Source organism: Bombina bombina, chromosome 1 (assembly GCF_027579735.1).
Source record: "Bombina bombina isolate aBomBom1 chromosome 1, aBomBom1.pri, whole genome shotgun sequence".
NCBI classification, from domain to species: domain Eukaryota; kingdom Metazoa; phylum Chordata; class Amphibia; order Anura; family Bombinatoridae; genus Bombina; species Bombina bombina.
In genome coordinates, this window is record NC_069499.1 from 248,135,775 (window position 1) to 248,153,106 (window position 17,332).

General features: G+C 38.8%; 1 protein-coding gene across 1 annotated transcript in view; it reads right to left on the minus strand.

Moving 5' to 3' along the window:
• VPS39 (VPS39 subunit of HOPS complex) overlaps nucleotides 1-17,332 on the minus strand; it is a 251,568-nt gene that overhangs the window by 180,087 nt on the left and 54,149 nt on the right. Inside the window, 9 exon segments of the mRNA XM_053697917.1 lie at nucleotides 2,549-2,622; nucleotides 2,888-2,974; nucleotides 4,129-4,270; nucleotides 6,227-6,313; nucleotides 6,315-6,371; nucleotides 6,826-6,968; nucleotides 7,366-7,495; nucleotides 8,358-8,478; nucleotides 16,926-17,046. Of these exon segments, the coding sequence (XP_053553892.1) occupies nucleotides 2,549-2,622; nucleotides 2,888-2,974; nucleotides 4,129-4,270; nucleotides 6,227-6,313; nucleotides 6,315-6,371; nucleotides 6,826-6,968; nucleotides 7,366-7,495; nucleotides 8,358-8,478; nucleotides 16,926-17,046 (962 nt within the window).

Below are 17,332 nucleotides of genomic sequence, written 5' to 3' on the forward strand. Positions count from 1 at the left end.
AGCCTCTTCCAGAGACTCAAACCAGAACGCCGCAGCAGCAGTGACCGGAGCAATGCATGCAAGGGGCTGTAGGATAAAACCTTGTTGAATAAACATTTTCTTAAGGTAACCTAATTTTTTATCCATTGGATCTGAAAAAGCACAACTGTCCTCGACAGGGATAGTAGTACGCTTTGCTAGAGTATAAACTGCTCCCTCCACCTTAGGGACTGTCTGCCCTAAGTCCCGTGTGGTGGCATCTATAGGAAACATTTTTCTAAAAATAGGAGGGGGAGAGAACGGCACACCTGGTCTATCCCATTCCTTAGTAATAATTTCTGTAAACCTTTTAGGTATTGGAAAAACATCAGTACACACCGGCACTGCATAGTATTTATCCAGTCTACACAATTTCTCTGGCACTGCAATTGTATCACAGTCATTCAGAGCAGCTAAAACCTCCCTGAGTAACACGCGGAGGTGTTCAAGCTTAAATTTAAATGTAGAAATATCAGAATCAGGTATCCTACCTGAGTCAGAAACATCACCCACAGACTGAAGCTCTCCTTCTTCAGCTTCTGCATATTGTGAGGCAGTATCAGACATGGTTCTTAAAGCGTCAGTATGCTCTGCATTTTGTCTAACCCCAGAGCTATCTCGCTTACCTCTAAATTCAGGTAGTCTGGCTAATACCGCTGACAGTGTATTATCCATGACTGCCGCCATGTCTTGTAAAGTAATCGCTATGGGCGCCCTAGATGTACTTGGCGCCATTTGAGCGGGAGTCCCTTGAGCGGGAGTCAAAGGATCTGACACGTGGGGAGAGTTAGTCGGCATAACTTCCCCCTCGTCAGATTCCTCTGGTGATAAATTTTTTAAAGACAGAATATGATCTTTATTGCTTAAAGTGAAATCAGTACATTTGGTACACATTCTAAGAGGGGGTTCCACCATGGCTTTTAAACATAATGAACAAGGAGTTTCCTCTATGTCAGACATGTTTACACAGACTAGCAATGAGACCAGCAAGCTTGGAAAACACTTTAAATCAAGTTAACAAGTAAATATAAAAAACGGTACTGTGCCTTTAAGAGAAACAAATTTTGTCAGAATTTGAAAAACAGTGAAAAAAAGGCAGCTACACAAACGAAATTTTTACAGTGTGTATAATAAGCTAACAGAGCATTGCACCCACTTGCAAATGGATGATTAACCCCTTAGTTAAAAAAAACGGATCAAAAAACGTTTTTTTAACAGTCACAACAAACTGCCACAGCTCTGCTGTGGCCCTACCTTCCCCAATAAACGACTTTGGAAAGCCTCTGAGCCCTTTAGAGATGTCCTATAGCATTCAGGGGACTTCTGAGGAAAGCTGGATGTCTCAGTCTGTAATTTTAACTGCGCAAAAAAGCGCTAAAATAGGCCCCTCCCACTCATACTACAACAGTGGAAAGCCTCAGGAAACTGTTTCTAGGCAAAATTTAAGCCAGCCATGTGGAAAAAACTAGGCCCCAATAAACTTTTATCACCAAAGCATATATAAAAACTATTAAACATGCCAGCAAATGTTTTATATTGCAATTTTATAAGGGTATAACCCCTGAGAGTAAGCATGATACCAGTCGCTATTAAATCACTGTATTCAGGCTTAACTTACATTAATCCGGTATCAGCAGCATTTTCTAGCATTTCCAATTCTAGAAAAAAATGTAACTGCACATACCTCAGAGTAAACTGCACGCCATTCTCCCGCTGAAGTTACCTCTCTCCTCAGACATATGTGAGAACAGCAATGGATCTTAGTTACAACCTGCTAAGATCATAGAAAACTCAGGCAGATTCTTCTTCTATTTACTGCCTGGGATAAAATAGTACAACTCCGGTACTATTTAAAATAACAAACTTTTGATTGAAGATAAAAAACTAACTATATTTCACTACTCTCTCTTACTACTTCCATGCGTGTTGAGAGTTGCAAGAGAATGACTGGATATGGCAGTTAAGGGAGGAGCTATGTAGCAGCTCTGCTGTGGGTGTCCTCTTGCAACTTCCTGTTGGGAATGAGAATATCCTACAAGTAATGGATGATCCGTGGACTGGATACACCTTACAAGAGAAATGAGGTAAACGCTCTAAACCCATTCATTTTCAGCTTTACCATAGGTGGTCTTTAAAATTTTCTGCCTTCATTTTTTTATTTTGTATTCTCGTTTCACGTATAAAGACCATACATCTTTTTCTTAAAACAGTAAACACCTGCTTTAACTTTCGGAAGATGATCCATATACTCAGTGACCACGAGAATGGGATATAATTAAGTCAGCTTATAAGAAACATGCAAGAACATTTCAGTTTTTCACTATTATTCAATTCTAGTAATGCAGGAGAAAGGGGGAGTGCCTCAGAGGTAAGCCAAGATAGAAGATCATTCTATATCAATTAAAAAGGTCAAGTTGTGTGTGTGTGCCATTCAAAACACAATAAATAATTCTGGATGTTTTTCTTCACACTGCACATGTTCCTTTTACTGTTAAACAATGCATTGAGAAATAAAAATAAAAAAAATCACTTTTAGCCCATCTTCCGGATGGTCTCGTAGCACCCACTTGCAATATTCAAACATAAGTGGCAAATTCTCAGCTCCTGCAAAAGAAAGAAATGTATAGATTGTATCTAAAATAACTGGTGTCATATCAAAGCCTGTAGGTTTAATTTGTATGATATGACATAAGCAAATCATACTATCACATGATCTATGCAAAGTAACATTAACAAATATCTTACATAGGATTTTATTTTACAAAAGCCAAAAATACCAGTTACCCAAAAGCCACTCTAAAAAACAAGGCTTTTACATGTTTGTATTGCTGGTAGTTCCTGGGTGCTATCACACAGGACAGTCACTCACCCATCCGCTGCAAGTACTGCACAGTCCTCTCATGACCTTTCAAAGGGGAGTTGGCTTTCTTAGATTGATCAACTAAGACCAGCAAGGCTGTAGAGGAAAGATGACATTGCTAAGAATATAGCAATAATCTTGCTGTGGGTATTACAATGTGGTGTTTACGCATATAGACCAGACTGTGTGGGTGTGTGTCTGTATATTCTGAACAAGATAGGGACATGTACCTTCCAATTAACCATAAGTAGAAGTTTAATATCTCAAAAGTTTGTTAGCAGTCACAAAGGAAAAAAGTATGACAATAATATTAATAATAAAATATATTAATGTTCCTGAAAAATAAAATTAAAGTCTCCCTTTTGAACACTAGCAAACATTGCTGTTTGTATTTTTCCTCATATTAAAATGCATATAACCAGTGATAGAATGTGCTGCCAGTTTGCCAGAAAGCTCAGTCTAGTGCTTAATGAAATGACCTGGGGTTCAGATACATTTGTAAATTGTCCAAGATGTAGTTTTCACCTTGCAGATCTAATACATTGTGTATGGAGATGCCCGAAGGTCAGGCAGTTTTGGTATAGGGTTTCTTTCTGGTTATCTAAGACGGTTCAACAAAATATTAAATTACAATTAGGGGAGGTCCTCTTTTTAAAAGAGGGCAATAATTTTGTGATCCTATGTGCTAGAAATATAATTTTTAGTTCTTGGAAATCCAGCAGAGGCCCGAGTTTTTCTCAGTTTCTAAGCAAATTAGAGGCAAAAATTATAGTTGAGCAATTTGATTACGTAATCAATTCAGAAAATGATGTGATGATTTTTTTTTTAAAAAATGGGAAAATTGTATTACCTCACTACCAGTTGGTACGCAAAAACAAATCTATAAGCCCTTTTATAATTCATTATATGTACAGGGTGCCATCCTAAGAGGAGAGATCGGTTGGTTAAATGATGTTTAACCCGGGAGGGGGGTTTTTTTTTCCCCTTTCTTTTCTCATAGAAACTGAGTTTGAATTATGATTTTGTATTAACTGTTTTAAATAAGATCCTGTTAAGATTTAAAACTGATAAGGTATACATGTACATGCAGATATTTTGTTGTATTTTCAACAGATAAAATGTAAATTCAATTTTGTTTATAATGATTTTCTGGGAGCTTATGCTCATATGATATTATTTACACTCTGTTGTAATTTAATTACCTTTGAATAAAAAGATTTAAAAAAAAAAAAAAAAAAAAATGACCTCACCCTTTTCATGCAGTCCCTTCTTCTCATACAGAATAATAAGCTCGCTGTACTTGTGTGCCTTCTTCAGAACATGCTCACTCTCCTCTACGTGGCAATGATTGTTCTCCAGGCGCAGGAGAGGGGCCACTAGAGCCACATTTGTCTAACACAAACATAAACAATATTAGTTTGGCACAATGGCACTTGCGCATATACAACCACACACCAAACAACATGAGTGCCAAGTTATGTGCGTGGGTAAAATTGGAGAACAAGCACTTATTAAACAGTAAATACATGCATACATAATGATGTTTTCAAAGCAAAGATTAGCACTAATTTACCAATTTCGGGAAAATTAATTATATAATGAATGCTATATTGACAGAGGAATACCCTAAAGTTTATTAATATCTGAGGGATTGGAATAGGAGTATAGAGGAGAATATATCGGAATATGGGAATAGAAGGGGGCTTGGGAGAAATTATATATATCAATTTTTAAATTTATTATTAATATTATAAAACCTCCAATAATATGGTACATGAATTTGTTTTTTATTGAGTCTGTTTAGGACTCTGAAATTTTAGACATAATACATGTGAACTAGGAATTAATGAAATTGTGTTAGATAGATATATAATAATTAGTCTTAGAGTCGATTGAAGTTATTATATACCTAGAAGATGCTTTTGTAAAACTACATATTATTGTCTTTTTGTTATTGTTCCTATTATTACTTTGCCTTGCGTGGCGAATTAACACTTTAATATTTGGATATCTTACTGACCATTTTCTTTTTCTATTTCTATATTTTTTCTGTACCAATTATTGGTCACTAAATAAAGATTTAAAAAAACAAAACAAAAAAACACAACAAAACTAAGATTAGCATTAGAATAATAAGTAGCTGTATCTTTTTTACCATTATATTAGTTGTTTAAATATTGATGACATAAGTATAAAAGCTTAGTTTTCTAAAAGTAATGGGTGATGCCATGTTGAAAGGGTTTTCTATTCATCTGTCTTCTGTGGAGAACAATATATAAACAATGTAATACAGTAGTTTGTGTAAAGAAGGCTTGTGTGAAATATCTTTTCCTAATTGTTTGCATCAGGACAGTAAGATAGACTGAAAATTTAAGTCCAGACATCGCGGCGTCCATTACTTTATAGAAACTTAGTGGAGTTTAAATTTCAGGAAAAGGGGACTAAATAAATAAAGTATATTCCAAAGGTTTTTTAGCTACACATAATTAAACATTTTATAATACAAAATCATACTGTTAAATATCCCTTTAAGGAGGGCAAAACCTAAAAAAAAACTTAGATAATCCTGACTGTTTTTTCATCTACAATCAAAACTTACACTTTTAAGCCTTAAAGGACCCAGTAAACACAGTAGATTTGCATAATCAACAAATGAAAGATAACAAGACAATGCAATAGCACTTAGACATAACTTGTTAGAAAAAAAAAATCTAATACTCATTTGAAGTTCAGAGACTATTTCCACTCCCCCTGTACCATGTGACAGCCATCAGCCAATCACAAATGCATATATACGTATATTCAGTGAATTCGTGCACATGCTCAGTAGGAGCTGGTGACTCAAAAAGTGTAAATATAAAAAGACTGCACATTTTTTTAATGGAAGTTGGAAAGTTGTTTAAAATTGCTACTCTATCTGAATCATCAAAGTTTAATTTGACTGGCGTGTCCCTTTAAAGAAACAGCAAGCACTGTGTAATTACAAAGTGTTCTGCCCGTATTGCAATAAACATACTAGGAGTGTGAAATTTGAATGCATTATCATCTTGTTTATCAATGGTTCAAACTTCATCTATTACTTGCCTTATCTGGAGCAGCAAGTAACTTGTAACTGAAGTAGGCTTAACACTGTAATTATGTTAGCAAAATCAACATTGTTTTACAGTTCCTTATCTTCCATTTAGGGACATTGTTTAGCAAGGTACAATATATGAATTCTGCAGTGTGCACTTCAGAAATAGAAAACCCACAATTTCCAAGATTAAATAATGAATGTAGGTTGTGAAGTGGTTCACTATGCATAAACACAATTTTATTTCTAGTGCTTAACGAATGTATAATACTCACGTGCAGGTAACATTTAAGCAGGACTGGTATCTATTATCTGCAGGAGCTTTTTTTGGATTTGATGGTAGGAGTCCCCTCCATTAGAGGAGGAAGTGGTGGAGTGGTAATCAGAGTCATTCAGCTTCTTCACAAGGTGGCTCCTTTTCTATTAGAAATGAACAGGGTAGAATTGCACGGACAGAAATTAAAAGCACCTCAGTATTATTCCCATAAAGAAATTGTTTTTTATATTTTTATTCTGCATACAATGCACAATGTAAACAAGCGTGAAACTAACTGATGTTATTTAGTATTACTCATGTAAGCTTCAAATGTAAGGCTCCAAGCATCAAACTATCAGGGGAAAGGACATTTTACATAGTTATATTTGTATCATAAACGCAAATTATAATCCCAAATTATTTCTATACATTGAGTTACTGCTGTTTAAAGAGATACAAATAATATACATTGAGATAATCCTTTTCCCTGGTACAAACTAGAATACTGAAATGGGTAGTATGTAGAGCAGAGTGAAACAGCAGAACTGCTCTAGTGAATACAGTGAATGATCTACAGAAATATTTGACATAAATAAAAAAAATAAATCAGTGGCTCACCTGGGTCAGGTAGTCTATAAGAGCCAGATTAGCCTTCTCCAGCTTGCCCCAGATAACATGGGCACTGGGATTAGGATAATGCAGCTGTTTCTTGTAATCTGAAGGCAGAAGTTCTGGATACATCCCAATCACATGGGTAGGATCTAAAGAGATAGAAATAACATGGTCTGATTACAACAATAATTAAGGTGTAATTAGTATCTCCTTCATGCTATGCAGATGTATGAAATTAAACATCTTAAAGGGTTATGAATATAAGATGTTAGTAGAAAAGAAAATCTAAATCAAGCACTATGTATTAAGAGAATGACAACAGGAGATGCATTTTTTTAATAGTAGATAAATAATGTTGCTAATACAACTCCTAAAATCAAAGACAACTTTGGACTTTCACCACTGCAAATGTATATACTCACCCAAAGCTCACTGCCATACTATGTGCATAATATCTGTACACGAATGTAAAACACTGAGCTTTCTAAACAAGGCTTGTGTGTGTTTATGCCGTTTCCTGATAGGTCCTAAGGAGCAGAGTCTTACCGGTGCCAAGTTTGGCAAATACTTGCATGGAGTCATCAAAGCGTTTCTGGCAGAACAAGTTGAAGGCGTAAAGGTTCTGGATGTGGTGGATTTGTTGTCGCTTCTCACCATCGGCATCATCCTTCATCTGCTGTAGATGATGTAGGAGAAAAATGTAAAACATGCAACTAACCAAAACAAAGCAATTATTGAGGCACACCAAAACCAAAGAGTGAGATTAATGAGAGGAGCAGTAAAACCCTCAGATACCTACAACACTGTGCAGAGTGCATATGAATACTGACAATTTGTGAAAGATCAGTATAGTAACAGAAATGTAAGCTTAGGAGCCAGTCCATTTTTGGTTCATCACCTGAGTAGAGCTTGCTGATTGGTGGCTACATTTAGCCACCAATCAGTAGGTGTTACCCAGGTTCTGAACAAAAAATGGACCAGCTCCAATACTTACATTGCCGCTTTTTCAAATAAACATAGCAAGAGAACAAATAAAATTTATAATAGGAGTAAATTAGAAAGTTGCAAAGAAAATATTTGGGTTTGTGTCCCTTTAATTTTATTACAGGCCAGCTAAAATAAAAAATATTGATATAATATTTTTTCCACTTTTCGGAAACATTGGAACTGAGCAACGGTACTCTGCTTTCCCTCTAGATTTTGCCTTCTCTTGTGCACTTTTACAACACTTCAGAGTACTTGTAAAAAAATAATCCAAATAACATAAATCCCCTTCTGAAAATACCATACAAAATCATAGATGGCAATTTGATTCCTGGCCTTCTACAAAGTTGGGATTCAGCCTCACACCTGCTCAAAACAGTTTCAGTTCCTTTGCTATTCATTACCATCCCTGCTTGAGTGTTAGGCCTGAATCATTAGCCTTTTTGGAATAGAGAACTTTCCCTTTAATAGACTTGCTAATCACAATAAAAAAAACATACTATTTATATATATCCATCACTCTCCACTGCTAGACCTTATGTGCTATTTCTTACCGCTAACTGCAATGGCAGCTCAAATTGCTCTATCTTGAAGCAGCTGTTGGATCTGAGTTGCAATGGACACTGGAACAGCCTCCATACAAAATGATTACTGGCCACATACACAATGTTTGGGCTGGTAAAGAGAAAAGAAGATGTTGTTAGTGGACAGACATCCTTTTTTTAGAATGAAAAAACAAACAACGAAACAGATTATTTTAGGTGTATAGATAATATAGTTGAATGATCTTTTTCCAAGATGAAAAAAAAACCTTATGAAAGGGCCATCAATTAACCTATAGAGTCTAGACAACCTCTTCCATTATTAAGCTAACATTTAACTTTTGGAATGAACATTAGTGTGGTGAGAAGCAACACCACAGTCATAATAAGCAAATAAATTACTGCTTTAACCATAAGAACTGTATTAAATAAATATCAAGATCCATCCTCTCTAAAATGCATGTGCAATTTTGGATTTCATAGTTTAATATATTGAATATATTTGCACCAAGGTTGGACGGCCCTGCTCCCTTTTCAATAGGTTTACGGATACTACTAGGGTTATGCAAACCTAAGGGTAAACTAACAATATGAGAGAGAGAGAGAGTGAGAGAGTGTGTGTGTGAGAGAGAGAGAGAGCGAGTTGCGAGCGAGAGAGAGAGCGAGTGCGAGCGAAGAGAGAGAGCGAGAAGAGAGAGCGCGGTGTGTGTGTGTGTGTGTGTGTGTGTGTGTGTGTGTGTGTGTGTGTGTGAGAGAGAGAGAAGAGAGAGAGCGAGAGCGCGAGAGAGAGAGCGTGAGTGAGCGAGAGATGAGAGCGAGAGAGTGTGTGAGTGTGTGAGTGTGTGAGTGTGGGAAGGAGAGGGAGAGAGAGAGAGAGAGAGAGAGAGAGAGAGAAGAGAGAGAGAGAGAGAGAGATGAGGAGAGAGAGAGAGAGAGAGAGAGAGATGAGAAAGAGAAAGAGTGAGAGAGAGAATGCAATAAGGATGCACTCTAACTAGCTTAAATATGACACAAAGGGTGATTGAGTTAGTGGAATTCCAAAATACAATATCACAAACTCTGCACTCTACAATTGAAAAGAATGTTAATATGACGTTTTTGGGGAGAAGAACCTCCCCCCCCCCCCCCCTTCCTGGAGAGATCTATCATAAACATACACCCAAGTATATAACAAAGACACGCTGTCCCAAGAGTACACATGCATGCCTGCTAAAGTGGACAGGAAAGTTGGATTTACCACCAGTGACCTTCGAAAAGCAATGGATATGTGCACATCCTGGTTAGAGGACAGAGACAAAAATGATTTGTAGGAAGCAGTAAACGGAATCTACTCAATAGAGGGACCTGGTGCAAAAAAAAAAAATTTGCCCCCTCCCAAAGGTAACGCAGTTAGTAATAGCAATAATATACGTGCTGTTCTATAGAATGATTTAGCGGATGGATGAATGGACTGACAGACATGCAACCTGCACTAATATAATGCTCCCCTACATTAGGATTGTAAACATTCTGCACCTATCCCCCAACACATTTCCCTACATAATTCTTCATATTTAGTTGGTAAATTGGTTCCCAATACATCCATTTGTTTCATCACTTAAGGTCCAAAAGTGGCCTATCTTAAGATAACCCTCCCCTGCTATATATATTGATTACATAGAGGTCCAAACTCAGTGACCTTGCCTGTTCTTTAAGGAGGGAAAAAAAAAAAAATAAGGGTTCGAATTTGTTTTCATCTGTGCACGCGGATTGCAGATTATAGTATATTCTCTAGGTCAGTCATAATGTTTGTACTTCCTTCATCTTATTGTTAATGAGACTGATATGTGTCAAATTTGTTTAATGAATATGATTTTACGTGTATGCATCTTTAACCCTGAATAAAAAGATAATTTATAAAAAAAAAAACAAAAAAAAAACACATTCTGCACACGCCCATGTATAGACCGGCTGGGCCCTGGTGCCCTGCACCAATGGTAGTCTCCGCCCCTGGTAGAAGAGTAGAAGTATTATACCCCATCGGAAAAGCTGGGATTTCAATCTTTGGGGTTTGTGTCTGCTGGTGAGTGCTAACAGGATAGCCAATGAAGACATTCATTTTAACTTTTCTGAAGATTTGCTGTTATCTTTTTCATCCCTTTAAAGAGTTCCCAATATTCCCTTTTCCTGCTAGCTGTATTCAATAGTTTAGAAATAGCTCCTTTACTTTTTTCGTCAACTTAAATAGCTGCTGTTCGCATAGTTGAATATGATACTGCTGTATTATTTATAGAAAAATTATGTAAGCGAGAGGTAGCAACTCCAATTATCCTCTCATTCGGGGGATAGGTAATAAAAAAACATAATTTATGCTTACCTGGATAATTCCTTTCTTCTGTAGTGTGATCAGTCCACGGGTCATCATTACTTCTAGGATATTACTCCTCCCAACAGGAAGTGCAAGAGGATTCACCCAGCAGAGCTGCATATAGCTCCTCCCCTCTACGTCACTCCCAGTCATTCGACCAAGGACCAACGAGAAAGGAAAAGCCAAGGGTGAAGTGGTGACTGGAGTATAAATTAAAAAATATTTACCTGCCTTCAAAAAACAGGGCGGGCCGTGGACTGATCACACTACAGAAGAAAGGAATTTATCAGGTAAGCATAAATTATGTTTTCTTCTGTTAAGTGTGATCAGTCCACGGGTCATCATTACTTCTGGGATACCAATACCAAAGCAAAAGTACACGGATGACGGGAGGGATAGGCAGGCTCTTTATACAGAAGGAACCACTGCCTGAAGAACCTTTCTCCCAAAAATAGCCTCCGATGAAGCAAAAGTGTCAAATTTGTAAAATTTGGAAAAAGTATGAAGCGAAGACCAAGTTGCAGCCTTGCAAATCTGTTCAGAGGCCTCATTCTTGAAGGCCCAAGTGGAAGCCACAGCTCTAGTAGAATGAGCTGTAATTCTTTCAGGAGGCTGCTGTCCAGCAGTCTCATAAGCTAAACGAATTATGCTACGAAGCCAAAAAGAAAGAGAGGTAGCGGAAGCTTTTTGACCTCTCCTCTGCCCAGAGTAAATGACAAACAGAGAAGACGTTTGTCGAAATTCCTTAGTTGCCTGTAAGTAAAATTTTAGAGCACGGACTACATCCAGGTTGTGCAGTAGACGTTCCTTCTTTGAAGAAGGATTTGGGCATAAAGAAGGAACAACAATCTCTTGATTGATATTCCTGTTAGTAACTACCTTAGGTAAGAACCCAGGTTTAGTACGCAGGACTACCTTATCCGAATGAAAAATCAAATAAGGAGAATCACAATGTAAGGCTGATAATTCAGAGACTCTTCGAGCCGAGGAAATAGCCATTAAAAATAGAACTTTCCAAGATAACAACTTTATATCAATGGAATGAAGGGGTTCAAACGGAACGCCCTGTAAAACATTAAGAACAAGGTTTAAACTCCATGGTGGAGCAACAGTTTTAAACACAGGCTTAATCCTGGCCAAAGCCTGACAAAAAGCCTGGACGTCAGGAACTTCTGACAGACGTTTGTGTAACAGAACGGACAGAGCTGAGATCTGTCCCTTTAATGAACTAGCAGATAAACCCTTTTCTAAACCTTCTTGTAGAAAAGACAATATCCTAGGAATCCTAACCTTACTCCAAGAGTAACCTTTGGATTCACACCAATATAGGTATTTACGCCATATCTTATGGTAAATCTTTCTGGTAACAGGTTTCCTAGCCTGTATTAAGGTATCAATAACTGACTCAGAAAACCCACGTCTTGATAAAATCAAGCGTTCAATTTCCAAGCAGTCAGCTTCAGAGAAGTTAGATTTTGATGTTTGAAGGGACCCTGTATCAGAAGGTCCTGTTTCAGAGGTAGAGACCAAGGTGGACAGGATGACATGTCCACCAGGTCTGCATACCAAGTCCTGCGTGGCCACGCAGGTGCTATTAGAATCACTGATGCTCTCTCTTGTTTGATTCTGGCAATCAATCGAGGAAGCAACGGGAAGGGTGGAAACACGTAAGCCATCCTGAAGTCCCAAGGTGCTGTCAGAGCATCTATCAGGACTGCTCCTGGATCCCTGGATCTGGACCCGTAACGAGGAAGCTTGGCGTTCTGTCGAGACGCCATGAGATCTATCTCTGGTTTGCCCCAACGTCGAAGTATTTGGGCAAAGACCTCCGGATGAAGTTCCCACTCCCCCGGATGAAAAGTCTGACGACTTAAGAAATCCGCCTCCCAGTTCTCCACTCCCGAGATGTGGATTGCTGACAGGTGGCAAGAGTGAGACTCTGCCCAGCGAATTATCTTTGATACTTCCATCATAGCTAGGGAGCTTCTTGTCCCTCCCTGATGGTTGATGTAAGCTACAGTCGTGATGTTGTCCGACTGAAACCTGATGAACCCCCGAGTTGTCAACTGGGGCCAAGCCAGGAGGGCATTGAGAACTGCTCTCAATTCCAGAATGTTTATTGGCAGGAGACTCTCCTCCTGACTCCATTGTCCCTGAGCCTTCAGAGAATTCCAGACGGCACCCCAACCTAGAAGGCTGGCGTCTGTTGTTATAATTGTCCAGTCTGGTCTGCTGAATGGCATCCCCCTGGACAGATGTGGCCGAGAAAGCCACCATAGAAGAGAATTTCTGGTCTCTTGATCCAGATTCAGAGAAGGGGATAAGTCTGAGTAATCCCCATTCCACTGACTTAGCATGCACAGTTGCAGTGGTCTGAGGTGTAAGCGTGCAAAGGGTACTATGTCCATTGCCGCTACCATTAAGCCGATTACCTCCATGCATTGAGCCACTGACGGGTGTTGAATGGAATGAAGGGTGCGGCAAGCACTTTGAAGTCTTGTTAGCCTGTCCTCTGTCAGGTAAATCTTCATTTCTACAGAATCTATAAGAGTCCCCAGGAAGGGAACTCTTGTGAGTGGAACGAGTGAACTTTTCTTTTCGTTCACCTTCCATCCATGTGACCTTAGAAATGCCAGCACTAACTCTGTATGAGACTTGGCAGTTTGAAAGCTTGAAGCTTGTATCAGAATGTCGTCTAGGTATGGAGCTACCGAGATTCCCTGCGGTCTTAGTACCGCCAGAAGAGCACCCAGAACCTTTGTGAAGATTCTTGGAGCTGTAGCCAATCCGAATGGAAGAGCCACAAACTGGTAATGCCTGTCTAGGAAGGCAAACCTTAGGTACCGATAATGATCTTTGTGAATCGGTATGTGAAGGTAAGCATCTTTTAAATCTACAGTGGTCATGTACTGACCCTCTTGGATCATAGGTAAAATTGTCCGAATAGTCTCCATCTTGAACGATGGAACTCTTAGGAATTTGTTTAGGATCTTTAAGTCCAGGATTGGTCTGAAAGTTCCCTCTTTTTTGGGAACCACAAACAGATTTGAGTAAAACCCCTGTCCCTGTTCCGATCGTGGAACTGGATGGATTACTCCCATTAACAAGAGCTCTTGTACGCAGCGTAGAAACGCCTCTCTCTTTGTCTGGATTGTTGACAATCTTGACAGATGAAATCTCTCTCTTGGAGGAGAGTATTTGAAGTCCAGAAGGTATCCCTGAGATATTATCTCTAGCGCCCAGGGATCCTGAACATCTCTTGCCCAAGCCTGGGCGAAGAGAGAAAGTCTGCCCCCCACTAGATCCGATCCCGGATCGGGGGCCCTCAATTCATGCTGTTTTAGGGGGCAGCAGCAGGTTTCCTAGTCTGCTTGCCCTTGTTCCAGGACTGGTTAGGTTTCCAGCCTTGTCTGTAGCGAGCAACAGCTCCTTCCTGTTTTGGTGCAGAGGAAGTTGATGCTGCTCCTGCTTTGAAATTACGAAAGGAACGAAAATTAGACTGTCTAGTCTTGGCTTTGGCTTTGTCCTGAGGCAGGGCATGGCCTTTACCTCCTGTAATGTCAGCGATAATCTCTTTCAACCCGGGCCCGAATAAGGTCTGCCCTTTGAAAGGTATATTAAGCAATTTAGACTTAGAAGTAACATCAGCTGACCAGGATTTTAGCCACAGCGCCCTGCGTGCCTGAATGGCGAATCCTGAATTCTTCGCCGTAAGTTTAGTAAGATGTACTACGGCCTCCGAAATGAATGAATTAGCTAGTTTAAGGACTCTAAGCCTGTCCGTAATGTCGTCCAGAGTAGCTGAACCAATGTTGTCTTCCAGAGACTCAATCCAGAATGCCGCTGCAGCCGTGATCGGCGCAATGCATGCAAGGGGTTGCAATATAAAACCTTCTTGAACAAACATTTTCTTAAGGTAACCCTCTAACTTTTTATCCATTGGATCTGAAAAGGCACAGCTATCCTCCGCCGGGATAGTGGTACGCTTAGCTAAGGTAGAAACTGCTCCCTCCACCTTAGGGACCGTTTGCCATAAGTCCCTTGTGGTGGCGTCTATTGGAAACATTTTTCTAAATATCGGAGGGGGTGAGAACGGCACACCGGGTCTATCCCACTCCTTAGTAACAATTTCAGTAAGTCTCTTAGGTATAGGAAAAACCTCAGTACTCGTCGGTACCGCAAAATATTTATCCAACCTACACATTTTCTCTGGTATTGCAACTGTGTTACAATCATTCAGAGCCGCTAACACCTCCCCTAGTAATACCCGGAGGTTTTCCAGCTTAAATTTAAAATTTGAAATATCTGAATCCAGTCTGTTTGGATCAGAACCGTCACCCACAGAATGAAGTTCTCCGTCCTCATGTTCTGCCACCTGTGACGCAGTGTCTGACATGGCCCTAATATTATCAGCGCACTCTGTTCTCACCCCAGAGTGATCACGCTTACCTCTTAGTTCTGGTAATTTAGCCAAAACCTCAGTCATAACAGTAGCCATATCCTGTAATGTGATTTGTAATGGCCGCCCAGATGTACTCGGCGCTACAATATCACGCACCTCCCTCTGAGCGGGAGATGTAGGTACTGACACGTGAGGCGAGTTAGTCGGCATAACTCTCCTCTCGTTGTTTGGTGAAATTTGTTCAATTTGTACAGATTGACTTTTATTTAAAGTAGCATCAATACAGTTAGTACATAAATTTCTATTGGGCTCCACTTTGGCATTGCAACAAATGACACAGGTATCATCCTCTGAATCAGACATGTTTAACACACTAGCAAATAAACTTTCAACTTGGAAATACAATTCAATTAGAATAATATTAAAACGTACTGTGCCTTTAAGAAGCACAGAAGATCTATGACAGTTGAAAATTAATAAATTGAAACAGTTATAGCCTCAATCCTTGTAAACAACACAACTTTAGCAAAGGTTTAATCCCATTAGCAAAGATAACAAATTCTGAAAGCAGGAAACAAATTACAGAATAAACGTTTTTTATCTCAGTCAAACTATAATTCTCACAGCTCTGCTGAGAGAAATTACCTCCCTCAAAATAAGTTTTGAAGACCCCTGAGCTCTGTAGAGATGAACCGGATCATGCAGGGAATACAATGAGTTGCTGACTGAAATATTTGATGCGTAGTAAAAGCGCCAAAAAACGGCCCCTCCCCCTCACACACAGCAGTGAGGGAGAACAGAAACTGTCAGAAAACAGATTAAGCAACTGCCAAGTGGAAAAATAGTGCCCAAACATTTATTCACTCAGTACCTCAGCAAATGAAAACGATTTTACATTCCAGCAAAAACGTTAAACATAATCTCTAGTTATTAAACAGCTTTATGTATTTCTTACAGTGTAATTCTAGTGAAGTACCATTCCCCAGAATACTGAAGTGTAAAGTATACATACATGACATTATATCGGTATGGCAGGATTTTCTCATCAATTCCATTGTCAGAAAATAAAAACTGCTACATACCTCTATGCAGATTCATCTGCCCGCTGTCCCCTGATCTGAAGTTTACCTCTCCTCAGATGGCCGAGAAACAGCAATATGATCTTAACTACTCCGGCTAAAATCATAACAAAAACTCTGGTAGATTCTTCTTCAAACTCTGCCAGAGAGATAATAACACACTCCGGTGCTATTTTAAAATAAACTTTTGATTGAAGATATAAAACTAAGTATAATCACCATAGTCCTCTCACACATCCTATCTAGTCGTTGGGTGCAAGAGAATGACTGGGAGTGACGTAGAGGGGAGGAGCTATATGCAGCTCTGCTGGGTGAATCCTCTTGCACTTCCTGTTGGGGAGGAGTAATATACCAGAAGTAATGATGACCCGTGGACTGATCACACTTAACAGAAGAAATTAAATTCTCAATTGTTCTTTTTATGCATTGACATTTGTGTATAGAGAAATAGATAAGATAAGGAGGATTTTATGCATAGAGAAAGATAAGGATACCTGCTCTTTCTGCAAGTTCAGCTAACAAACTGGTATGGCTTCAATGAGCAAATCCATCAATATAAACAAGATAGATACACAAACCTAAATAAGCAGTTCCCCATAATTGTATACTGTGCAGATTGTATAACAAGTCATACGTTTTACAGTGCAGTGTCCCTTAAGATTCTCAAATAGCATAGCAATATAAAGATCACATTTGTTTGTATGTTTTTGTTGATAATAAAACACATATATACACATACACTGTGCTCTTACCCTCCAGATGTGACAAACCGAGGCCTCTGTAGTTCAATACTCTGCACCAGAAGTCGAGGTTCAAAGGTCCTGACTTCCACATATCTAGGCAGCACAGCGATAATGTATGGTGGCTGATGCTCTGGGGAGGATAGATCCATTGATTAGGCTACTGAAATAATTATATACCATAAAACTTTTTTAGTTTTGTTTTTAAGAACAGCACTTATTCTAAATTCCATTCTAATAAATGTTGTAATCTCTCACAAGAACTTGCAGTATACCTAAAGCATTCTTGATAATATGTTTACTGATTTAATGATTAGCATGCATTTGTGTGAAATAATGGAATTCACTCAACTATTGTTAAAGTAAAATTATAGTGTAAAAAAAAATAGAAAGTTCTATTTTATTAGAACATTTTATTT